Source organism: Hyperolius riggenbachi, chromosome 6 (assembly GCF_040937935.1).
Source record: "Hyperolius riggenbachi isolate aHypRig1 chromosome 6, aHypRig1.pri, whole genome shotgun sequence".
In the NCBI taxonomy this organism is placed as follows: Eukaryota; Metazoa; Chordata; class Amphibia; order Anura; family Hyperoliidae; genus Hyperolius; species Hyperolius riggenbachi.
The window spans coordinates 305,572,620-305,599,646 of record NC_090651.1 but is presented as its reverse complement, the minus strand read 5'-3'; the positions used below and the strand labels follow the sequence as shown (position 1 = coordinate 305,599,646).

General features: G+C 43.2%; 1 protein-coding gene across 3 annotated transcripts in view; it reads left to right on the top strand.

The window, feature by feature from the left end:
• The window catches only part of LOC137521674 (serine/threonine-protein phosphatase 6 regulatory subunit 1-like), a 150,824-nt gene extending 124,349 nt beyond the window's left edge, over positions 1-26,475 (top strand). For 2 of the 3 annotated variants that reach the window (XM_068241263.1, XM_068241264.1), the window contains 5 exons: positions 493-575; positions 1,113-1,299; positions 8,706-8,822; positions 16,138-16,233; positions 25,610-26,475. In XM_068241263.1, the coding sequence (XP_068097364.1) occupies positions 493-575; positions 1,113-1,299; positions 8,706-8,822; positions 16,138-16,233; positions 25,610-25,613 (487 nt within the window). In that variant the 3' untranslated portion in view covers positions 25,614-26,475. Of the gene's footprint in view, positions 1-492; positions 576-1,112; positions 1,300-8,705; positions 8,827-16,137; positions 16,234-25,609 lie in introns of those variants that run through there. The other variant, XM_068241265.1, reaches the window with a different exon arrangement.
• The last annotated feature ends 552 nt before the right edge of the window (positions 26,476-27,027 follow it).

Here is a 27,027-nt window from a genome sequence, read left to right as displayed (position 1 = left end):
TACTGAACAGCTTCTGTAACAAAAACGCCTGGCAAACCCCTCTGATCTAGCATTTTCCAGAGCGGTTTGAGCTTTTCCTGTACTTTTACATTGAGCCAGAAATGCTTCTGCAAACTGCAAAAGTGTTGCAGGACCCACGTTTGCAGTTTGCTAAAAAAAACGCAAACCGCTGGTGTGCACCATCCCATTGAAATACATTAGCCAAGCGTTTTGCAAGGCGGAAGCGGTTTGCGGATCGCTTCAAAAACCGCTTGGTGTGCACCAGGCCTCAATGGCAGTCCAAGAATGGGAGTTTCATGGAAAGCCATTTACTTTTCAGTAAGACGGTGGTAGATTTAGTGAACTTTACTTTGTAAGCTCACTCACCCTTTAAAATATGGATGTCTAAGCTGGCACTATGAATGACATTGGTGGTGGCTTTGTGCTTAGTTTTGTTGCCTTTTGTTTTTCTCCTCCTTATAGTGTTCTAACTAATTTCTTGCCTTTTTGCAGTTCCCAGGCTCCAGGTGTAGAATCAGAGAAACCTTCAACTCAGGAAGTAAATAACAGTGAATCTAATAGTTCTGTTAAAGAAGGTAATCTTTTATTTCCATGATTTATACTAAAGGTCCGTACACACGCCGGACTGGAGGCAGCGACAGGTCCGTCGTTGCCTCCCGCTGGGTGGGCGTGCCAACGACAGTCCGGCGTGTGTACGCACTGTCGGCGGACTGATACGGCTGTTTCTGAGCGATCCGCCGGGCGAATCGCTCAGAAACAGCCGTATCAGTCCGCCGACAGTGCGTACACACGCCGGACTGTCGTTGGCACGCCCACCCAGCGGGAGGCAACGACGGACCCGTCGTTGCCTCCAGTCCGGCGTGTGTACGGACCTTAACTCATGATTCAGTATATGCAAATTGAAGGTAGATTACATTTTATCACAATTATCTAGAGTGGTATTGTTTAAATTGTGACTAGAGTTCAGGTTTGATTGTTTACTGAAATTATAGATTTTGTTTTTGTTTTACATAGTCAGAAACATTAACTATGTTTTCCTTATTTAATTTGTTTAATTTAGAGAAATGAACCTTTATCCACATTATTTATTTATTTTCCCGCTCCTCACCTAGAAACCATAGAAACCTCAGTTTCCCTGGAAAATCTAGAAGCCCCCCAGTGTTCTCCTTCAGAAACGGGTACAATAGAAGAATCTTCCAGTCTTGGGTCCGATGAGGGGTCCACGTGTCGGGTAGCTTTGAATGGTGAAGCAGATGAACATGTAACACAGACTGAAGCTGTGACACAAGATAGTGACAGGTATAGTTTACATTATAAATGCATGTGGTGTTTCACTGCTGTCACTATTACAGCTGTATATATTTTGCTTCCTTATCACTTTGTTTCTTTTCCACAAACGCTTAAAGCAAGTCTGAGGTAAAAAAAAAAAAAGAAATACTCGCGATGGAGAGAAAGGCCTATAGAGCGTTCTTGTTCCTCTCATGGTCCCCTTCTTCCAGCGCGGTCACTCCCGTTAACAGTATTCAACTGATGGGTCGAATACTGCTCCGTGCAGCCACGAAAGGCTTAGAGAGCCGAGTGCTCCCAAGATGTCAGACTTTTCCGTGCTGCGTATGCACGAGCGTGCACTCGTACCTACGCATTATGGATTCACTTGCCCGGGTGCTCCACAAGCCTCCCATGGCAGCAGACTGAAATGGGGGTGACGGAGCTGGATCGAGGGGACTGTGAGAGGAGCTGTAAGGCTCTATTGGGAGCCAGAGCCTTCCCTCACCATAGGTGAGTATTTTTTTTTTCTCACTTCACACTTTAAGCGGAGCACCCACTACAGAACTGCAATAGCTTGCTAGCGTTTTGTACAACGATTCTAAAGCAATTCAGATGACTTCTTTTTTTCTTCTTTTTTTGGTTGGGTAGTGAAATCGCAGCAAAAAAAAAGCTTGTGCACAGCGATAGCAAAGCAATTTTGCAGCGTTTGTTTTGGAGTCCAATTGCTCCAGAAATGCTGCAGGACCTGCAATTGCGAAGTGGCCTCGCCTCCATTTACTTTCATTAGCCTAGCGTTTTGAAATTGCTGGTGGCTAAAAGCTTTCTAGTGGGCCGTAGCCCTAAGACTGGTCCACATGAGACACATATTGAGAATATCACTGCTGTGTTCAGTTGTGTGTACTGTGTTCAGTATGTGGAGTAGTAAGAGGCTAGGGCTTTATTAAATGCAGTGTAATTTTAATCTATGGCTAACACGGTACAATAACCTACTGCTACTACTAATCTATGGCATTTTTGTTTACATTTTATGCCCATTATTATTTTTTCACCTAGAAACAATAAAGACCTCAGTTATCCTGCAAAATCTAGAAGTACATTATTGAAGGGAGATATGCATTCTTCTGGTAAATGCCACTTCCAGTTGTAGCTCAGAGTACTGTCCTTTACTCTTATTGTTCACTGAGGGAAAAAGAGTAATGTCTGGCATGAGCACTAACAAATAATGTTGCTGCTTCCCTTTGAGTTCTACTTTTTCAAAATGTATTGGCAATTCATTCTTAGATTAGTGTCTGGTTTTTGTTCCTTTTTCTTATGGTCTGGTGCTGACATTTTTGCCCAGTGCACATTACAGCCTTGGCTCCTCCGTGTGTGTGAGCAAGTGTTGGAGTCCTTTCAGCTCTGCTTTGCATGTTGCTAAAAATGGCGAATATTATTTCAACTTGCTTACCTACTTTTTGTGTGTACAAATACACAGATGCACGCGGTGTTGCAAGCAATTTGTCAGTCACTGCAGGTACTCCTACTAATGCAGGTATTCCTACAGCAGGCATGTCCAAAGTCCAGTCCAGGGGCCAAATGCGGCCCGTTGAGCCTTTTCTGATGGCCCCCAAAGCTCTCTAGAGAACCGTTGATCCTTGGTGGGTAAACACAACCTCCAAGTAGCTGGGATGAGAGAGACCAGGAGCCCAATGGTGCAGTATCATAAGATATAAAGATAATAGGATAAGTCAGTATGGATATATTGTAACCGTCCCTGCTCAGTATCCCGGGACTGACGCTATAGGTGCCGGTTGGTCGCTCTACTGGATCAGTACTGAGAACTGAATAGTGCTCATTACTAGGACCCCCTTGGAATATGTACTAGGCTAAACACTGGTGGAGCCGCCCTGGATGCTATCTAACAGGTGATGGTAATGGGTATGAGAGGTTTGATGTCTTGAATAATGGAAAAAAAGAATGTTTATTCATGCACGGTAGACAACGCGTTTCTCGGGTTGCAGCCCGTTTCCTCAGGTCAATATTACATGCCTGCAGAAACCCGTCAATTCGCTGGGTAGCCAATATAACATGCGTGAATAAACATTCTTTTTTCCATTATTCATGATTTGTTCTTTTGAGAAGATAAGACCTCAAACCTCTCATACTCATTACCATCACCTGTGATATAGCATTCAGGGCGCTTCCACCGGTGTTTAGCCCAAAGCTCTCTACTGTTCTTAATTCCATGTGGCCCGAAGGTTGTAGCTGTGGTGTCGCATGTAGGAGCCACTTTGTCTTGCTTGTCTGCCTTCCCCTTTGCCCCCCTGTAGCAGTAACGGCCACTAATTAACAGCTTCCACTGTGCTAACTGCACATGGTATATGGAATATTTCCCGTGGAAATATTGACAGAATGTCACAGGCATAGTGTATCTAATGGCAATCAGCAAAAATTGTGTTTTTAATGTGCGGTAGTTCATCCCCCTAGCTCTCTCAAGAACGGCGATATGGCCTTTCGCCGGAAATGTTTGGACACCCCTGTCCTACAGGGAGAAGAAAGAAGAAAACATAGGAAGTCTGTATTGCACTTCACAGATTCCTGGCATGAAAGAAATTCTTACATTGATGGCCACTGTTGGAAATTTATAGCTGCAGTTTAATATTTATAACAACACAATACAAAAGGATTCATACTGCAGTTACACATTTTTGTTTTGTTAAGAAAGAGGAATTTAAAGAGAACCTGTGACAGGAGGTATTTTAAATATATACATACCTGGCGCTTCCTTCAGCCCCATCCATGCTGATTGCTCCCTCATCCTCCTCCTCCACCTGAATTGTCTGCAGTTTGCACCAAAGGTCCTCTGGTCTGGGGCATTTGGTGCATACATGTCTCGCGAACCCCCATCGCCGGGATCGTTCTGCACCTGCGCTGAACTACTGCACAGATACAGGATGTTCCTGGCGATAGGGGAGCGTGTGCGTGCTTAAAGTATGCCTGAAGAGGGCAAAGGTTTCTAAACTGAGCACATTTCCATGTACTGCGGTGTGCATACACTGAGTAAGTACACAAACAGTTATGTGGTATATTCAGGCTGCTAGTGCTTACACACTCCAGGCTAGCAGAGTTTGGATCCAGTCTCCTCTAAGACCTGGTGCACACCAAAACCTGCTAGCAGATCCGCAAAATGCTAGCAGATTTTGAAACGCTTTTTCTTATTTTTCTGTAGCGTTTCAGCTAGCATTTTGCGGTTTTGTGAAGCGTTTTTGGTGTAGTAGATTTCATATATTGTTACAGTAAAGCTGTTACTGAACAGCTTCTGTAACAAAAACGCCTGCAAAACCGCTCTGAACTGCCGTTTTTCAGAGCGGTTTGCGTTTTTCCTATACTTTACATTGGAAGCAGAAACGCCTCCGCAATCCAAAAAATGCCTCACCCTGGGAGTATGCGTTTCTGCAAAACACCTCCTGCTCTGGTGTGAACCACCCCATTGAGATACATTGACCAAGCGCAGCCGCAAGCGGCTGCAAAAACGCCGAAAAACCCGCTCGGTGAGCACCAGCTCTAAGTCACAGTTACAGTGATGTGAAAAACTATTTGCCCCCTTCCTGATTTCTTAATCTTTTGCATGTTTGTCACACTTAAATGTTTCTGCTCATCAAAAACCGTTAACTATTAGTCAAAGATAACATAATTGAACACAAAATGCAGTTTTAAATGATGGTTTTTATTATTTAGTCAGAAAAAAAAACTCAAAACCTACATGGCCCTGTGTGAAAAAGAAATTGCCCCCGGAACCTAATAACTGGTTGGGCCACCCTTAGCAGCAATAACTGCAATCAAGCGTTTGCGATAACTTGCAACGAGTCTTTTACAGCGCTCTGGAGGAATTTTGGCCCACTCATCTTTGCAGAATTGTTGTAATTCAGCTTTATTTGAGGGTTTTCTAGCATGAACCGCCTTTTTAAGGTCATGCCACAACATCTCAATAGGATTCAGGTCAGGACTTTGACTGGGCCACTCCAGAGTCTTCATTTTGTTTTTCTTCAGCCATTCAGAGGTGAATTTGCTGCTGTGTTTTGGGTCATTGTCCTGCTGCAGCACCCAAGATCGCTTCAGCTTGAGTTGACGAACAGATGGCCGGACATTCTCCTTCAGGATTTTTTGGTAGACAGTAGAATTCATGGTTCCATCTATCACAGCAAGCCTTCCAGGTCCTGAAGCAGCAAAACAACGCAGACCATCACACTACCACCACCATATTTTACTGTTGGTATGATGTTATTTTGCTGAAATGCTGTTACTTCTACGCCAGATGTAACGGGACATGCACCTTCCAAAAAGTTCAACTTTTGTCTCGTCGGTCCACAAGGTATTTTCCCAAAAGTCTTGGCAATCATTGAGATGGTTTTTAGTAAAATTGAGACGAGCCTTAAAGAGGATCTGTAACATCAAAAGATCCCCTGGGGGGTACTCACCTCAGGTGGGGGAAGCCTCCGGATCCTAATGAGGCTTCCCACGCCGTCCTCCGTCCCTCAGGGGTCTCGCTGCAGCCCTCCGTGAAAGACGAAGTCAATATCTACCTTCCCGGCTCCTGCGCAGGCGCTCTGACAGCTGTCGGCTCCGAACTACACGGAAATACCCGATCGCCGTCGGGTCTGCTCTACTGCGCAGGCGCAAGTTTCCGGCGCCTGCGCAGTAGAGCGGACCCGACTGAGATCGGGTATTTCCGTGTAGTTCGGAGCGGAAAGCAGCCACAGCGCCCCCGCTGGAGCCAGCAAAGGTAAATATTGATTTTACAGTCGGGTCTGTCGCCGGCTGTTCGGAGGGCTGCAGCGAGACCCCCGTGGGACAGAGGACGGCGTGGGAAGCCTCATTAGGATCCGGAGGCGAGTACCCCCCAGGGGATCTTTTTGAGGTTAGAGTCTCTTTAATGTTCTTTTTGCTTAAAAGTGGCTTGCGCCTTGGATATCTGCCATGCAGGCCGTTTTTGTCCAGTCTCTTTCTTATGGTGGAGTCATGAACACTGACCTTAATTGAGGCAAGTGAGGCCTGCAGTTCTTTAGATGTTGTCCTGGGGTCTTTTGTGGCCTCTCGGATGAGTTTTCTCTGCGCTCTTGCGGTAATTTTGGTCGGCCGGCCACTCCTGGGAAGGTTCATCACTGTTCCATGTTTTTACCATTTGTGGATAATGGCTCTCGCTGTGGTTCGCTGGAGTCCCAAAGCTTTAGAAATGGCTTTATAACCTTTACCAGACTGATAGATCTCAATTACTTTTGTTCTCATTTGTTCCTGAATTTCTTTAGATCTTGGCATGATGTCTAGCTTTTGAGGTGCTTTTGGTCTACTTCTCTGTGTCAGTTCCTATTTAAGTGATTTCTTGATTGAAACAGGTGTGGCAGTAATCAGGCCTGGGGGTGACTACAGAAATTGAACTCAGGTGTGATAAACCACATTTGAGTTATTTTTTAACAAGGGGGGCAATCACTTTTTCACACAGGGCCATGTAGATTTGGAGGTTTTTTTTCTCACTAAATAATAAAAACCATCATTTAAAACTGCATTTTGTGTTCAATTATGTTATCTTTGACTAATAGTTAACGGTTTTTGATGAGCAGAAACATTTAAGTGTGACAAACATGCAAAAGAATAAGAAATCAGGAAGGGGGCAAATAGTTTTTTACATCACTGTACCGAGTTTCCTTCACCTGGAACTCTCTATGGTATGCCCGGTACTAGGCCTGAACGATTTTAGGAAAAAATTGAATTGAGCGATTTCTGTCTGAAATTGCGATTTCGATTCGATTCACGATTTCCTTCAAATCAAGCTTAGTTCCCCTCTCTGTGCCTGTTTATTCCCCCTCTGTCTCCCTGTCTCTCCTTGTGCCCCCTTTGCCTCTTCATGCCTTCTCTGGGTCTCTCATTTGCCCCCTTTGTTTCTCTGTGCCCGCTCTGTTTCTCTCTGTGCCCCCTCTGTGTCTCTCTCTGTGCCTCCTCTGTCCCCCAAGCTGCATCAGTTCTGGACATAGTTTCCAGCACGAGTCCAGCGATGCCCGTCTATCCACTTCGCCTCCTGTTTTGCCAAGCACAAGAGCCGGCAGAGGGCGACAGAGGACGCAAGGTATGTCTAACGCTGTGGGCTGCACGCACTGGGACTTTGGGAAAGTTTGAAGGCGCTTCTTCAAACTTCCCCATGTGGAAATGACGTGATCGCGATATTCGCCGCTTTGACGATTCTGAAATTGTGACCTTGGTGATCACGATTTCGATTTAAATTCGATTTATCTTTTAGGCCTACCCGGTACCCTGCTTAGTGGCAGGAGTGCATATTCACAGGTTTCCATGCAACAGGCTCACTACTCAGTGTCCTTATAGGGCTGAAAGCACACCTGAACTGAAAAGGTATATGGTGGCTGCCATATTTATTTCCCTTTAAACAATGCTAGTTGCCTAACATCCTAATAATGTATTTGGCTGCAGTAGTGTCTGAATCACACACCTGAAACAAGCATGAAGCTAATCCAGTAACACTTCAGTTAGAGAACCTTATCTGCATGCTTGTTCAAAGTATATGGCTAAAAGTATTGGAGGTAGAGGGTCAGCAGATCAGCCAGGCATCTGTCTTGTCTAAAAGGAAATAAATACCAGCATCCATATACCCAGGTGTGCTTTAAAGAGACACTTAAGCAAAAAAAAATTCTGATAAACTGAATTGATTGAGCAGTACGGATAATTACTAGAACATTAGTAGCAAATAAAATATTCTCATATTTTTATTTTAAGTGTTTTTTATAACATTGCATCATTCTCTAATATTTGCAGTTTACACACTACTCAGCATTCTAAATGATTTTACAGAGCTGGCTAGTGAACTTTTGAACCGTCCTCAGACAGAGAACAAGAAAATACACTAGAAGCGCTTTTCTGAGCGTTTTGCGATTGATTAGCATTTTTAAAATTGCTCCCTCTCACTTTCATTAAAATAGCGGAAATCGATGCAGTTTTTTAGCGGATTTTAATGAAACTGAATGGGAGCGATTTTAAAAACTGCTAATCAATCGCAAAACGCTCAGAAAAGTGCTTCTAGTGTGAATGGGCCCTGACTGACAGTTGAGATAACAAGCTTCAGAAGACAGAGCTCTCTGCGACTTTGAAAGTCGCGGAGCTCAATGGCTATTTTGCATAGATAACTGGAGTTTCTTAACTCTTCCTGTACTGGAAACAAAATTAGACTTATGTCTCTGCTCCTAATGCTTTATTTCTTAGCTGTACTACACATACAAATCATTATATCAATTGTTTTTTCGCTTCAGTTTCTCTTTAACTATTTGTTTTACTTTCTTACAGGTTTTTTTGTTTCCTCTTCTACCACATCTGACTGACTTTGCTTCATGTGATTGTCTTTATAAGATACTACAGGTTACAGGAATTTTATATTATGTGTTTGCATCTTACAGGGTGGAAGAAATAGCCCCATCTACCTCGCAGATGGATATGGATAATATAGGAGAATCTAAACAGTTACCAAATGAAACGTTAGATAAAAACTCTAATGAAAAACAGCCAGAAATTCGGTAAGAAATCAGTATGTTGAAAATCTGCTTGTATGATCGTAGAACAGTGGAAATTAACGTCTTGCTAAGGTTCTGATCTTTTACTAGCTTTCCATGTACAAAGAACGTGAACTAGATTTTGATGATGAATATTAGCAACTTTTCTTGCTTACAATGATGAATATATATGTATTGTTATAGACCCTTTAAAGTCAATGTATTTTGTTCGTTTTTTTCTATTTATGTTAGTACTTTTTTTTAAATCCTAAAAATATGAAATTACGCAGATGAAAATGTGACACTTGCTCGATCTGCACCTGTTAGTTTTATTGGGAATTTTTTGTGGAGGTTCAAGTGATGCTCCAACAAAAACCCTGAAATGTTTAATTACAAGATTTCATGTTGCTCATTAAAATGTCATTATTTAATTTACTGCTAAATGTGTTCTAAATAATCTCTCCCTTACCTAAACCTGCCCCACCAAAGTTACACTGCTCTCGTAGAGTGCTAAGTTAAAAATCACAGTTGGTGAAATTGTTGGATGAACAATTGGTTTTGCTCTAAGAAAAATTAAAGTGGATCCGAGATGAACTTTAACTCATTGCATAATTGTGTTCCTTTCCTATTGTTTATAGGGCATTTCTCAAGCCAAATACTTTTTTTTTTGTTTTAATACTCTAATTCCCTATAAACTAAACCTCTCCCACAGTTTTTCAGAGCGCCTTGGCATTTTCAGACAGTAGCAAGGGCTTATGGGAGCTCAGTCTGGACAGGAGGAGGGGGAGGTATTACTAGCCAGAGATTGCAGAGGGGAGGAAGATGGGGATTAGGTTTTTTTCACAGGCTGAGATAAGCTGGTCTGTGTGTAATGTTTACAAACAACATGGCTGCTGTCATTGTATCACAGGGAAAAATAATCATATTCTATTAAAGCTATTTGCAGTTAGATTTGCTGTGTAAACTATCTGAACTTTAGATAAGATATATAGACAAGTTACTTGTTATAGTTAGTTTTTCATCTCGGATCCGCTTTAAAGTCAGAAAGTCCTTTCTGTTTATCTTGAAAAATAGGCGCACAAATAAAGTAACTTGCAGTTACCAATGACTTTACTTCTCCAGGGGGCATGAAGACTACCTGCAGTGTACCTTTTATCCATTATTTCTGTGGCTCCAGTCTACAGACAAAAAGTTAAACAGAGAAGGTAGCTACTTTGTATCATAGGTGGTCACTCATTCTGCCATAGTATAGCTGCTTCTCTGTTAACCTACTTGTTACAATTGGAATTGACACCTTTAGCGAAGCAGCCCAGAGTTGTGAAGGTCCCCACTACCTACATTCCCTCCTATACAGGGGTCCATCCTTTAGATCAGGTTTTGTTGGGGCCACACTTGTTATATGACCACCAAGCTAACAAATGGGCCACAAGGGAAGACTGAAAAGGGTTTGTGAGTGTTAGGGAAGCAGATGTTTGCTGAGGGCCCCTTGTTTATAGTATGCCCCTGGGGTGCCCCCTATAACCATATTAACCATTTGTATACATGGTGTCTCTTGCCCCTCAAGGACTAGAGATTCATCTGCTAAAATATGAGCTGTGATCACTGTGATTTGGCTTACAGTGATCACAAGTTAGGAGCCAATAAAATTGGCAGACCAGGATACAGAGCTCTGCTGTCAGCATGACAGCAGATCGAGCAGGCGGCAGCATCGTCACGAACACAGAAGTTGAAATCTACACCCTGGCAAGAATAAACAACCACAAATGGCGTAGATTTCAACTACTGCCCGGGCGGATGCGGCTAACCATATGTTGGGAAGAAAGCGTGTTCCAGGTATGGAGGGTCTTTAGCAGTTCTATGCCCTCTGATGGCAATGAATAAGTGTGCTACTACTTTAATGTAAGTTGTGTGCTGTGTGAACTACCACACTAAAAAGTGAGGCCTCATGCTTTACTACCTGACTGAACTGCCACTTCTTTGAGAGATTTTGAGCAACCTTAAAGAGAATCTGTATCCTAAAAACTTCATAGAAATAAACATACCAGCCTGTAGGTTTTCATCTCCTGTCCCCCTCTGTCACATTTTCGCTGCTCCCCACTAGGATCCTGGCCCAAAAAAAGCAGTTTTGTAAACAAAAAATATGGCTGACAAACAGGAAGTTCATCATAATATTGCATTTTCCTGTAAACTGCATTACAGTTTCCATGAAAGGTTATATTATAGAATAATAAATTCAGCCTTTAAAGTTTATTTCATAGGTTAGAAGTGTTTTACCTTGTAAAGAATGCTGCAATCTTTAGTAGTGATTACTGATAGCAGGTCCGTGTCTGCATTCTGCAATAGTCTATGAGCTATGCTTCTCACAATTTTCAGCTTTTATCAGTAGATGATACTGAGTTACTGAGAGCAGGGAATGTGTGAGCGCTGCTTTTCACAGTTTTCAGTGTGTGAAAGACTCAGACTCAGAGCAGGGCTATCAATGTAACCTCCTCCTGTCTGTAAACAATTACAGCCACTTCCTCTTTAGGCCCACAAGCCTGACAAAGGAGAGTAAATTTGATTTATTACAGCAATGGAACAACTAAAAAAGGCTGCAGTAAGTTAGAGCACTTTAGAATAGATATAGGAATTTGTAGGATAGTAGAAAAAAGGCTGAACATTTTGTTCGAGTCTCTTTAAAGTGAAACCCAAGCAGATTATTTTTTTTATTTTTTTTACAAATCGTGGCGTGGGTTTCTGCTGGTTTTTCTGTTTTGTTGTCTTTGTATTAGTGGAAGACATTTCTCCTCACCTCTGCTGACTGGAATAGTGAGAAGAGGAAGTGAGATGTAATATTTTCAGTGGGCGCACGCAAAGAAATACAATTATAGTTTTAGTATTGTGGAAAGTTTTTCATCTGTGAAGCATTCGCCTATTAAACAGATTCTCCTCACTCCCGGAGCAGGAGGTAAAGAGAAATCTCCCCAGAACGGTGCACAGATGTAATTGCTAAACGCATTCTAGTTCCTATCCACTCTATCTAGAACTAAAATAAAAAGGTTTGGCTGGAAAGCCACTTTAAGTGACAACTACGGACTGCTAGAGGAGACACCATCTACAGGTCACTCTGTACATGTTATTCTTCTAAAGGAAGCTTGGTGCAATAAGTATGTAAACATTGGGTGGCCTATTTACTTAAAAATAAACATATAAATTAACTACATTTAGGCCTCTTGCACACTGCAAGCGATTCAGATTCCGCTTTTTAATCGGTTTTTACATCCGATTCAGATTCCGATTTGCAGTGTGCAGGGAGCAAACTGCAAATCGGAATCTGAATCGGATGTAAAAACTGATTAAAAATCGGAATCGCTTGCAGTGTGCAAGAGGCCTAAATGTGTCTGCTGAAAATCTCCTGTAGTTTTGTTTTGAACAGTGTGGTGGTTTTGTGCACTCTTTGTGTGCGGGAGCCCCACGTGGGGAGCCCCACGGCTGTGTGCAGGAGCCCTGCTAATGCGTGGTTACAAATGTTTCCGAACTGCACATGTTTAGAATGTTTGGGGACGCGATTGAAGACAGCATGCACCCTTCCTCCCACTGGGTTCTCTCAGAGCCCTGAATCAGGTTTACAGCACCAAGACTGGGGGTACACTGGCAAAGCTGGGCCCCCTCAGTTTATAGGGGCACAGAGGAAGCCTAAAATATGGCCACTGTGTACTTGTCACGCCCCAGAACATTAGCAAACAATAGTGGCAAATTGTGGAGCACCTTGTTGGCTTTGTTTACTATAATTACCAATGGAGTCCTCAATTTGCGGATAACATGAAACCCCTGCCACACCCTTCATCAGCTCTGCCTACCCTTAGTACACTTGGTACGAGGCAGATAATTAATAGCCCAAATTCGTCATCCCAGGATACTCTGAGGACACATGAGTAGTCCCAGTAGCTATAGCCCTTCCACCCATCCAACAGTAATAAGAGGTTGCTGGCTGGCTATCTACCCTCCCCCTGAGAAGGACTCCATGCCAGAGGCAGATTTATCATGCTCCCAGAGTCCGAGCAGTGCTTCTCAGAGCTGCTAGATTTGGGCGCAGCCGCCACCATAGACTATTATAGGAATCGTATCACACAGCGCTCAGTGAGTAACATCTGCGCCGTCAGTAGACGGAGCCGAAGTTGCTTAAAAAACACAATACTTCTGCCTCCAGCAATCGCTGTAAGACGAATTATATAATTCCCTACTATCCATGGTGGCCTGGAGGGGGAATAGTAATTAACACGGCCTGGACTTGTGCAGAAGCAGGATCAGCCATATACCAGCTCTATCCTGCGCCCAAGTCTACCGGTGCCGATTTCAAATGTATGCCCCAAAGTAAATTACTTGAGCTTGGTGCAATCACACAAGCGATGTCACTGCTGGCATTTTGCCAAGTAACTGTGGGGCGTTTTGGTTATCTGCGTTTTTTCCTTTAAATTTGCCTGATTACCCAGAGAGAATAGTTGTGTACAAAGCCTGACTCTCCACAATCACAGATCATTTAGCAATCCAATCACAAAGCTCCAGTTGGCACCTGAGTCCTGGTCATCCGCCTAGGTACGTCTCATCCAATTCAGGTATCTATCCTTGACATTTGTGCAGATTGAAATAGTTGCAGAGGCCTTCCAGATTTTATTATTTAACCAGAGCAAACCTTATTTTAACCGCTTATACAGTAGATTAACATTTAAATGCTAATGAAATTGTAAATGCATTGCCTCTCAATAAGAGCAACAGGTGCGCACCGCTATAAAGACAATAATGATGGCTATGTACAGTGTGCTAGGGAAGAGATATGGATAGAAGTCGAAAAAGCAATTTCCCTGTAAAGAGCACCACTGTCCTATCATAATTCCTTGATCAAAAACTACAAAGAACCAATTCAATACAATTATATTCAAAAAGTAACAAAAGTTTATTGATAGCCAAAAAGTGTCATTCGACTTTAAAAACAATTAAAATATAACAAGGACTGGACAGCCTATGTCATTCAAGCACAGAGAATAATCCAAATACAGCAAGGACAGAACCTCTCCAGCAGGGGCTGCAACAGCCCATGCAGGAGTATGTCCCGGGTCATACAGTAAACATACAATTAATCTAGCGTACACAAAAGTGCTAGATGTAGGCATCAGCCATCAATTATAAAATAATAAATAGTAATAAAGTGCAACAATATTCATATAATAATACAAGCTAATGTGCCCCAATGCAATGGCAGTGCAAATACTAGGATATGATACTACCTGCTGTATGACCATACAAACCCATAGGAGGAAATGAGGATTGGAGAGTCCATGCAATAATAGTTCCTTAATGCATAGCGTGGCTAAAACAGCCATTTCATCAGAAGGATCTGTGTGAATGACCAATGTCATTCCTTGCTTTGTTTGGATTATTCTCTGTGGTTGAATGACATGGGCTGCCCAGTCCTTGTTATATTTTATTTGTTTTTAAAGTTGAATGACACTTTTTGGGTTATCAATAAACTTTTGTTACTTTTTGAATATAATTGTGAATTGGTTCTTTGTTCTTTTGATCGATGGAATTATGATATAACAGTGGTGCTCTTTACAGGGAAATTACTTTTTTGACTTACAGTTGTGTTCAAAATTATTCAACCCCCACTGAAATTGAGTGTTTTGACCAGTTTGACATTGATTTTGATTGTTTCAGTCATCTTTTTTTTACAATTAAATCAAAGAGGTACTTGCAAGTCAGACAAATACCATAACATTTATAATGAAATAACCACTAATGTCTTTTTTGTGCTCACATCATTATCAGTTTTATTCAACCCCCAAGTGACATTCATTCTTAGTACAACATCCTTTTCCAGTTATAACAGCTTTTAAATGTGAAGCATAGCTTGACACAAGTGTCTTGCAGCGATCTACAGGTATCTTAGCCCATTCTTCATGGGCAAAAGCCTCCAGTTCAGCCACATTATGGATCAACGCTATGTTTGGAGGAGGAAGAACAAGGCATATGAAGAAAAGAACACCTTGCCTACTGTGAAGCATGGCGGGGGGGTCAATCCTGCTTTGGGGCCGTTTTGCTTCTGCAGGTACAAGGGAAGCTTCAGCGTGTGCAAGGTACCATGAATTCTCTTCAGTACCAGGAGATATTGGATGAAAATGTTATGCAGTCCGTCACAAACATGAGGCTTGGGGGACGTTGGACCTTTAAACGGGACAATGATCCCAAGCATACCTCCAAGTCCACTAGAGCATGGTTGCAGATTAAAGGCTGGAACATTTTGGAGTGGCCGTGGCAGTCACCAGACTTAAATCCGATTGAGAACCTCTGGTGGCACTTAAAGAGAGCAGTTGCAGCGTGCAAGCCTAAGAATGTGACTGAACTGGAGGCTTTTGCCCATGAAGAATGGGCTAAGATACCAATAAATTGCTGCAAGACACTTGTGTCAAGCTATGCTTCACGTTTAAAAGCTGTTATAACTGGAAAAGGATGTTGTACTAAGTACTAAGAATGAATGTCATTTGGGGGTTGAATAAAACTGATAATGATGTGAGCACAGAAAAGACATTTGTTGTGGTTATTTCATTATAAATGTTATGTTATATTTGTCTGACTTACAAGTGCCTCTTTGATTTAATTATAAACAAGATGACTGAAATGACCAAAATCAATGTCAAACTGGCCAAAACACTCAATTTCAGTGGGGGTTGAATAATTTTGAACACAACTGTAAATGCATTGCCTCTGTTCTGCTTTTTGATCTGGCACCATAAGCCACTTTATGGAGTGACATGTTTACTTACAGTAGGTGTATTTTAACAGGTAATATATTGTATGCCTGGCCCACCTCCTCATATTACAGTGTGCAATCAGGGCCCATTCACACTAGAACGCAAACGCTGAGCAATTTTCTGGAGTTTTCCAGCATTTTTTCCTGGAAATTTTGCAGCGATTTTATTCCATAAACAGGAAATGACATATGCACAGGAAAAAGAGGTGTTTTGTGGGTAAACTGCAAGGTTTGATGGGTAAAATCGCTGGGAATTGCTGTGGATTGTGAACAGGCCAGCACTTCCAGAGCGATTTATCAGCGCTCCTATACTTAACATTGAAACCCTAATCGCTCAGAAAGTGCTGCAGGCAACACATTTGCGTTTCAGCAAATCGCTTAGAAGAGAACACTTCCATATACTTTTCGTTGGACAAGCGTTTTTCAAAACTCTAGCGATGCTGAAATCTATTGTAAAGCGCACAAGTGTGAATGGGCCCTAAGACAGGTCTCTGCAGTGTTATGCATTTTCTAAAATTCACAATGTAATCCACATTATGTTTTCAATTTTAGAGAATCCAGCTCTTTGCACAGTAGTGAACAGAAAGTCCAGCTGCCTCCTCTCCCAGACAGACCAACCACAGACTGTCCTCCTTCACAACATACAAAGTATGCTCTTATCTTCATTCCCTAAACACCTGCAAGTCTTGTATAATAAAATACCTTTTCAAACACACTATTGGCTTAAAGGACTATAATTTTAAAAGATTGTGATATGTAAAATACATACATATGCATACATTTAAGATGTACATTTGTCCCTGAGTAAAATATGCTATCATTTTGTTTCCTTTTCTGTGTCGCTGCTACTTGCAGTAGGTAGTAAAATCATGACTAATTTGCCAGATTTTTAACTGGTTCATCTCCTTTTGGGTGGTTCTAGGGATTTTCTTTATTTTCAATAGCAGTTGCTCAGTCCAACTGTCAAAATAGTGTACAGCGAGTAGGGAGGCTGGCTAAAATATTGGTGTGGATCATTTGTAGGAAGTTGTTTTGTAAGGAATAAAAGAAATAGTCCAGAAGTATTTTTACTACCTACTGTAGGGGTCAGTGACGCAGGAAAGTAATATATATTGCATTTTACTCTTGGAACATATACATCCTAAATGTATGTGTGAGCATGTATTTTACATTTTAAAAATGTTAGTGATTTATTTACAAAGAACTAGAGCTACTTTAAGGCCTCTTTCACACCAAGGCGTTGCGTTTTAGGGGACGTTAAGGTTGCATAACGTACCCCTAACGCAACACATGCTGGTGTTGGAGGTGGACGCCAGAGTGAGCCGCAATGTGCGGCTGTTGGTGCGCCTTTTTTGTCTCATACCTTGCGGGGACCACGTGATCGGAACACTCCGCATCATGTGGTCCCGCCAGCCAATCAGCGGCCGCTCCAGGAAGTAAACACTGCAGTAGTGATGGGAAGTCCGGCTCTTTTCAATGAATCGATTTATTGAAAAGAGCCGGACTTCCTATCTCTACTGTTCAGAATCGATTCAGAGGCAGAGCAGCAGGACTGAACCTAGTAATAGGAAGTCTGGCTCTTTTCAATGAATCGATTCTGAACAGTAGCGATAGAAAGTCTGGCTCTTTTCATTGAATCGATTCAATGAATCGAGCCGAACTTCCCATCACTACAGTGCAGTGAATATTAATTAGCCATTTGGCTAACAATAGGGGAATCTCCCCTCCTCCTCTCCTGCTCAAAATAAAAAAAACCACAATACTGAGCATGTGCAAACAGTCTAACGCGGGTAAAGCCGCTTAGAACGCACAGCATGCTGAACTTTCAAATAAAGTCCAGCGTTACAATGTAACACAACGTGGGCACTGTGAACAGCCCATTGATTTTTCATTACTGTGCGTTGGGTTGCATTACAGGCTGCTCTAACGTGCGCCTGTAACGTCCCAATGTGAAAGCAGCCTAAATGTGGTGATGTGACCATTCCTGGGGCTTGTTTCAATCCCTTTAAATCTATGTAGCCCCTGCGTTTTGCCCTGTTTTTTGCTTTACCAATCAGAACTGTGCGTGCTCAGTCCACTTACACCCTCCTTGTGCACGATCCCAATTGGCTGTGCATAGCAGTTATGGCTGTGAGCATTTTTGGCATGCGCAGCTACAATTTTATCAGAACTGTGCATGTCCGCAGCGTTCCAGACCACGGGTGCTGTGCAAAGCTGTAGGGAACATGCACAAGGAAAGTGTGGAGTACAAAGGAACTGCTGTGACTGCGACTAGACTCAGTTGCAACATTCAATGGTGGATAAAGCTTTGGGGCCACAAAGATTATGGGGGCTGGATGAAGCCCGTGTATGGCCACATCATTTTTGTTTTTTTTTAGTGCAGGAACACTTCAAAACTGTGCTAGATCAGAATTGCTTTGAGTTTAAATACAGTGGTTTGAATTGGTAATTATTTTACTTCCAGCTGGGGAAGGAATTTAATTAACTGACAGCTTTTTTGAAGTGTGAGTAAAGCAGGTAGAAACATAAAAGTATTTGAGTATTCATTCTGAAGTTAGAGGGGAGGTGTCTTGAAAGGGTTATTTTAAAGTGAACCTGGAGTGACATGAAGAGGTAAACATATACACATATGATACTAGTTATACAAAGAAATTGTGATGTCCCTTTCTGGTTTCCAGAACAGGAAGAGTTACAAAACTTGAGTTATGATCTATGAAAAAGAGTTTCTCTGAGCTAGTCAGCTTGTAGAATTCCAGTTTTCTGAAGAGCTTAAACAGCCTAGAAACAGTGAGAGACAACTTGAGATTATTATTTATTAGATTTCTATAGCGCCAACATATTATGCAGCGCTGTACAATAAATAGGATTACAGACGATAACAGGGGTGACAGAACAAGGGTGACAGAACAATACAGGTAATAGCAATAAGATACACAACACAATGCAGATAGTAGTACAATGTCGGATCATACACTGGAGTGGTAGTGGTAAAAATTACAAGTTCCAAATTCTGGGTAAAGTGCACACAGTCAAGTATGATACACAAGGGGAGAGGGCACTGCCAAAGGCTTACAATCTAGAGGGAGGGGTTGGTTACACGAAAGGAGGGGGTGCAGCAAGAAGTTATAGGCCTCCTTGAAGAAGTGAGTTTTGAGTGCTTTTTTGAAGGTGTTGGAGGGGGCGAGCCTGATGGGCAGTGGGAGAGAGTTCCACAGAATGGGGGCAGCTCTAGTGAAGTCCTGCAGTTGTGCAAGGGAGTGCGAGATGCGTGGGGTGGTTAAGAGGAGGTTGTTGGAGGAGCGAAGTGGGCGGCCAGGTGTATATCTGCTGACCAGGCCAGAGATGTAGGTTGGGCAGGACTTGTGTATGGATTTGTATGCCAAACGTAGGATCTTGAAGCTAATTCTGAAGTGAATTGGAAGCCAATGAAGGGATTTGCGTAGCGGAGTCGTGGAGACATAGCGGTGAGAAAAAGTAGATGAGTCTGGCAGCTGCGTTCATGGTGGATTGTAGGGGGGTGATGCGGTTTTGAGGGAGGCCTGACAGGAGGGAGTTGCAGTAGTCCAGGCGGGAGATGATGGCATGGACAAGGAGTTTGGCAGTGTCTGGGGTCAGGAAAGGCCGGATTTTGGAGATGTTGCAGAAGTAAAAATAGCAGGCCCTAGCTACGGTTTGGATGTGGGAGGTGAAGGAGAGGGCTGACTCCAGGGTGACTTCCAGGCAGCGGGCTTGTGTGGTTGGATAAATGATTGTGCCATTGCATTGACAGTGGCGTAGAGGTCAGTGGGGGGTGAGGCAGCACGAGGCGGGAAGATTAGGAGTTCAGTCTTATCCAGGTTTAATTTTAGGAACCTGGCAGACATCCAGGATGAAATATCCGAGAGGCCAGAGGATACCTTCTCCATGGTGGTCAGTGGTATGGAGGTAAATCTGGGTGTTATCTGCATATAGGCGATAGTTGAAACCCAGAGAGGAGATGAGTTTTCCGATGGAGGCTGTGTAAATGGAGAACAGCAGGGGACCAAGAACAGAGCCTTGGGGGACCCCAACTGAAAGTGGGATGGAGGTTGAGGAGGAACAATTGAAGGAGCGATTTGAGAGGTAGGAGGAGAACCATGCTAGGGCAAGGTCTTGGATACCCATGCCTGGACTAGACGCTCCAGGAGTTTAGATGCAAAAAGGAGTAAGGAGATAGGGCAGTAGCTGGATGGAAGGTAGGGGTCTAGTGAGGGTTTCTTAAGTAGGGGAAGTAAAGTGGATTGTTTGAGGTCAGAGGGGAAGGTGGCCGTGGAGAGGGAGAGGTTAAACAGAGAGGTGAGGACAGGAGACAGAACAGGGAAGTGAGGATGGAGGCAGTTGTATGGCACAAGGGTCTTGGGGGCTGGAGGTGGCTAGGAGACTTCTGACTTCATCCTCTGATAGGAGTAAAGGCAGTGAGTGGTGGGTGGGGTGGGGGAGAGGTATTGGTGGGAGAGTAATGGCCCATACTCACGGGCTACAATTGTCGCCGCAACACGCGGCGCGCGCGTGTTGCCGCGACAGGTTGCCCGTGAGTATGAGGCGCAACATGGGCGCGCACCCCAATCCGTCGCTCGTCGCTGCTGTCGCCGGGCGATTGGCGCGGTCAATCGCCTGGCGACATTTGCCGCCGCAACTGTCGCTAGTCCGCGTGAGTATGCGGACTAGCGACAGCAACCTCTATCCACAACACGGAGCTTCCGGCGGCAGGGGAGGAACGTCGGCGACAGCTTCCGTCGCACAGCTGATCCCACTTCCACGTGTGTACGCGGAGGGACCTGGCGACAAGCTGTCACCGAGCTGTCGCGCACATGCTCCCGTGTGCTAGCGACAGCCCAAAAAAGTTGCCCGTGAGTATGGGCCATAAGAAGTGGTGGAGTGGAGGCATGAGATTCCCCGTCGGATGCTGGCTATTTTGTCGGTAAAGTGGGTGGACAGATCAGTGGCTGAGAGGGTGGAGGTGGGGGGAGGAGTGGTGGGGTTAAGTAGGGAGTTGAAGGTGGCGAAGAGACGCTGAGGGTTGGAGGCTTGGGATCCGATCAGGGCAGCAAAGTATTTTCGTTTAGCATCAATTAATGTGGAATAGAACAGCTGCAGGTTGGCCTTGTAGTCCAAGAAGTCGGAGTTGAGGCGGGATTTCCTCCATTTGTGTTCATAGGCGTTTTTGGAGGTTGCGAGTGTGTGCATTGTGCCAGGGCTGGGGGTTGATGGGACGGCTGGGGCGGAATGTGGGGGGTGCAGCAATGTCTAGGGCTGCTAAAAGGGCCTGGTTGTATTGGGCCACAGCTTGGTTTGGGCAGGTAAAGTTTGGGAGGATGGATATAAGGGAGTGGAGGGGATTGGCTAATGCAGTTGGGTCTAGGTTATGCAGATAACTCTGCCATCGACCTGAGGGTGGTGGAGGGTGGGGAGAGCATGATGGGGAGATTGAGATACGGTTTTATTGCATGAAACTTCAATGGGTCACTACTTCTGTTTCTTTCCAGTTTTCACTGGAGTGCTGTGTCCATTTCTGAATTGAATGTTGCCCCATGCTTTTGCGAAGCTGCAGGCAAATGCGCAGCTTTAGGGATTTGGATGCGTGCTGCAGAAGAAAACTACAGCATGACATCTGAATCAAACCGCAATGCTATTCGGACAACAAGCCGATTATCTGAATAGGCAATGTTTCCCCATCCACCTGGCATGCGGATAAATGCTGCCTATTTGGACGTAGTTTAAAAGGGCCCTAAAAGGCAGAGTGTGGAGTCTAAACTGCAACTGTGACAGTCTGATGCAATGTTAAAAATAAAGCTATGAAATGGGGAAAAAAAGAGACTTTTGTTTACTACTAATGTTCTATTTATTGTTACTACACATACAACTATTTATCTCATAAGTTTATTTTCACTCCAGGTTCACTTTAACCACTTCAGAAGCAGCCGTAAGTTCAAACTACACCGCACTCATGGCTGCCTAGCCCGATGCGGTATAGTTTTTTAACGCCGCTGATCCTGTGCATGGGACGCAATAGCGCGTCCCTGCCAGCAAAGATCTCTATTGTATTAAGACAGCAGAGCTCCTTAACTCAGTCAGGAGCGATTTTCATTGGCTCTTGTGGTCCGGATCACTGAGAGCCAGTCACATTGATAAAGTGTGTGTAGTAAAAAAAAAAAAAAAAAAAAAAAGGCTTTGGTCCTGAATGGTCTGAAAGGAGTTGGGGCTGGTTCAGACGGACGCTTGCGGAGCGTTTACCGCAAGCGTTCGGAACGTTGCGGTAAACGCTCCCATTCAAGTGAATGGGAGCGTTTACACCGAGCTTTTGCGCGCTTTTACCCGAACGCGGCGTTCGGGTCCCGATTTTCACGAGCGTTCGGGCTGCCCCTGGAAGCGACATGTTGCTTCCAGGGAGCGGCCAACCGCGACGGCTAATGTTCCCCTGCGACCGAAGGCTACTGAAAGCCTGACCGTGCAGCCGCCGCAACGCCCCCAGACGCGACGCCACGCAGACGTCCGTCTGAACCAGCCCTTAGTGTGGTATGTTCTTGCTTGCAATGGTATATACAGGCATTTAAAATAGTGCTATTGATGATGATTAAAGGTTTGTGTAAAAGTGACTTTAAAGGGAACCTTAACCGTGGGCCCCAAAAAAATTCACTTACCTGGGGCTTTCCCAAGCCTCCTGCAGCCGTCCTTCGGTGCCCTCCGGTCTCCCTCCGCGGCTAAGTTTCGACTCGAATTTGTGATTTAAATGAGGTTTAAGGTGTGCAGCTGGGAGAGAGGGGGTTATTTACCCACAAGTCCGCTGTCTTCTATGCGTTTCAAACGTCTTGCACGCGTCCTATTGGACGCGTTGCAAGACTCACTGCCGCACTTTCTCCTCCAAGCCGGAAGCCACGCCAACCCGATCCTTACTTGGTAAAGGGTGAACAGCAGAGAAAAGTACAGCAGCTTTTTGTGAGTTAAGCCTTTCATTCTCAATCCATCACCATCAATTTATGTAAATTAGACGGCTAATAAACTTTAAAGTCACTTTCCTTCGTTTTACACAGATGTCTAATAGAAAGTAACAGCACATTTTAAAAAGTATGATCGTAAGCAAAATGCCAAACCTTTTATTCAAAAGTAACTTCCTTTTAGTGACAGATGTCCTATAGAGCAATTGCGAGGAGTAAAGAGAAGTTAATTTCAATTGCACACAAATTAACCACACATTCTTGATGAATTTATAGTGCAACAAACACACTGTTATGAAACATGACCGTTGCTGCACAAAGGTTTCAAACAAATTGGTTGCTGTAGGGAAATTTGGAGTAAAGTATGTGGAGCCGTTGCTTTAGGCGTCCAATCACAATACTCGACCCTAAACATCTGCTTAACCTTTCCTCTAATTCTCCTGCCACAGTGTTTTATAATATTGCCCCAATGTTCTTACTAATAACATATTTACAGTGAAAGTATATTAATATTTGACAATTAGAATTATTTAGAATTTTCAAAAAGTGCTACTTTATTATTTAGAATCAGGGCCCGTTCACACTGCACGCGTTTCCAGCCGCGTTTTGGAAACGCATGCAGGTGGCCAAAACGCACGACATCAGACATTGCATAGAGTGCAATGTCTGATGTTCACACTGCATGCGTTCCGGACCTGTGCGGTCCGGGAACGCATGCTGCACGCAGATTTTGCAAAAACGCGTGGCTGTCCCATTCACTTTTCAGTGATGGGATCAGCCACGCAACGCACACAAACGCGGATGGCCATGCGTTCGTACGCGTTGCGGTCCGCACGCATAGCCATCCGCATTTCTGATCTGAACGGGCCCTTAGTGTTCAACACCCACCAGTTATAACTTTAAAACTTTTTTTGCAGCCTATTAAAAGGTATGCGGTGTGTGGTTTTTTTTTTTTTTTTTTGTGTGTGTTTTTCACAAGAAGTATTTTCACTACTTTTTTTCTAGAAACATAACAAAAAACAAAAAAAAAACCCTTTTATTGAAGCCCCACCTGCTGGGTTGGCTAGTATATTGTTTGTCAAAAGATTATTTTCCTCCTGCTTCAGGCAGGTAGCACACGTGTCAGATTCATGCCTGTTTTACCATGTGCAGCAAAATGCATTGATAAAAAGAGCTGGCTTTGGAATCGCGTCTTTCAGCAATTTAAAGTCAGGCGCTCTCTGCTTTTTCCACATGATGCATGCATTCCCGACTTAAATCTATTTTGTTGCATCTGAAAAATCACAAACGCGGGAAATGCAAATGCAGAGCGACATAAACACGTTAACAGCCCACGAAAACGTGACAAGTGTGCTCCCAGATTTAAAGCTGCTAAAATTAGTCCCTTTACATCACATCCAAAACCCAAGTGTTTCGTACAGAACTATTTTTATTTCAGTACATTGCAGTACACCAAGACTTCCAAACTGTCTCACTTTTATTGTGTTGTGCGCACATACAGAATGTACATGACTCACATAAGTTATGATGTGTTATCATTTTACTCAATAGAAGATCGTTGAAATGGACTGGCTGATGTGCTCTATACTGGTTAAGGGAATGGTTACACTTCCCTTACAGGGTACTCGCATTGCTGTTTTGTTTAATTTCAATAGTCGTTTTTTGTGAAGTTGTGAAAGGAACTGTGGTGCATTTTGACCACCATCACAGCACTCACATGACCTGGAGAGGCATCCATCATTTAGAAAAGGGTTCTAGGGGTGTGGACCTCTCTAAATGACACACTTCCACGCACAGCATGGTTGCTGTGAACTATTTACGAAATAGTAGCCCTAGTTTTTTTGTTTGTTTTTTTTACACCATCAGCTGAATATCTTTAGGGCTTTGTAGTATTTATACTATATTCGTCAAATTCAACAATATCCCAAATCAGGTATTACAACATAACACTTTGCAATAAATGCCAGACTACATTTCTCAGAATCCCCTTATTTTAGTAGTAGTGAACATGCTGCTTAGGGATGTAGGATGGACAAGAAAAATGGATTGGCTGCAGGTTAACAAACCTCTCACTTGCCTGCACACCTCATCCATCTTCAGTTTTACGCATGAAAATGGCCTGGACCTCACGTCAACCGCTATGTAACACTACAACCTCTGTTGGACGTTAACTCGTACTTTACAGGAATTTGCTGCTGAACAGTTATAGGACCACATCCTGCTCACAGTAAACTACTCCGGTGATCTTCAGGAGGCATTACAGCAAAATTTAGGCTACTGGGATAGTAGCATGTTTCTAATAGTAAGAGCAACACGTATTAGGTAGTTATTCTGTTTACGAAGGTCGGCTGGATAGGATAATTTATAGCATTCTTACAGATCTTGGCTCGGTAAGAGGCAAGTGACATCCACCTTTGTTCAGCTGTAAAAGCTGATTTCTCTCCTCTGTGTGCTGTGAGATAAAAGCCTGTTCTGTATTGCAGGCTCAGCACCAAGTACAGATATCTGCTGTGGAAGGTCTTAGGTAAATAAAAAGGAAGCTGCCTGTTAATTTACCAAAGATATCCGTAATTGCTGCTGACTGAGCCTGCATTAGAACAGGCTTTTATCTCACAGCGCGAAGAGGAGAGAAATCGGCTGTTACAGCTGAACAGAGGAGGATGTCCCTTTCCTCCCTCTGATGCCAGGACCTGTACATGTGCTATAAATTATCCAGCAGACCTTTGTAAACCGATACACTACCCAATGTGTACTGCTCTTACTATTAGAAACATGCTACTACGGTTATCCCCGTGGACTAAATTTCGCTAGAGTGCCCTTTTAAACCTGTATGAATTAGGCGTACAGCTGTACAATGGATTTTTGAATTTGAAATGTTCATTTACAAAGGAAATACTTAAACTGTACTCTTATTAATTTGATTACTTTTTTACAAAATTTGCCTTTTAGGCTTTCAAAAATGACAAGTATATCGTACATTCATAAATCTTGTTGAGAAGACAAATGACAATAGTACTGTACGCAGCTTACTATACATGGTTATATTTTTTAACCCTTGTTTTGTATTTCAGGTAAAAGTTGTCCTCTTCCTCTGGCATCAGAAACAGATGACTGCACATCCAAAGATCTGCATTGAGTGTCCGTATGGATAGCAAAGCAGGACAAGGCCACGCCTTTCCTCCTTGCACAGGAAGAGTGGGACGGGACAAGACCCAAACTCCCTAGATAAAAACAAGAAGAGGATGGATTGTGAGAGCAAGAGACTAGTGACAACTCTGACCCCCCACTTCCTTTATGTTGCCACAGCAATGTGGTATTCATACGTGTGTGTATGTATGTGTATATATAGATATATACATACACACACAAGTACATATATATGTATATTCTCCAACAGACTTACTTTTATATATACATATTTATATATAAAAGTAGCAACAGTATATGATTAAACAAAGCTAATTAAATTTAAATTATGAATTTTATTTTACACGTTTGGATGGCGGAAATGTCACATGGCTTAAGCACAAGAAGATAATACCAAATGACTCTTGTTACCCCCCTTTTCCAGGCCCCCCCCAAAAATAAAATCAAGTAGGTCTCTATGCAGACGTGCCCTGTGCAGTAATGTGGGGAGAGTAATATCTCTCCTGTGACCTGCTGGGCACAGTTGTCTTTTCCACCTGTCGCAATGCAGTTGTCGAATGCCTTTTGATAAAAAGTAAACTTGATCTCGGACAGTGCCAGCACTGTTTGTAACATATCCACAGGCATCACATCCTCTGATCTTTGTTAGCTTTTGTAATGTGGTTACCAAAAAACAAAGCCTAATGAAAAATCTTCAACCCCAGGTTGTTAGATTCTCAGTAACCTTAGCAGTGCCTTATTGTCATCCCATAAACATGTGACCCATTAAAATGTATTAAGAATAACATTACCCAGCCTATGTGTATATTGTGCTTCATGAATACAGAAGAACTCTAGAACATTCGTACTCCCTATTTTAGACATATGTGCCCGCTGTGTCTCTGTCCCGGACATCAGTGCTTAAGTAATTGGTGTGTTACACAGAAAAAATGTAAGCTATAGACAATAGACCACTCGCAGTATTGGTAAATGGCCAGCAAGGTTTAATGGTTGCTACTACCAAAACTATTAGTAGAGGCCTTGCCATATTTTTCATGCGTTAAAAGAAATGTAAAACCCAACAAAGACTGTTAAGCAACAGGGAAGAATTGGCAGTGCTCCTGAAACAGGCTGCATCTAAAATGACTACCAACAGAGGCGTGCAGAGCTCTCTAGAGGCAAATACACTTTGTATTCAAAACAAATGCTAAACTATGAACTAAATCCCTTAGTAGGGTCTCTTCCATGAAGTATGAACTCATCACGGTGGAAGAGTCTAGTATGGAATACTCTGCATGCAAACTGTTTTTGGAAGCTAATACCCTCCATTATGATAATTTTGGTGCATCTGTTTTGAATGCAA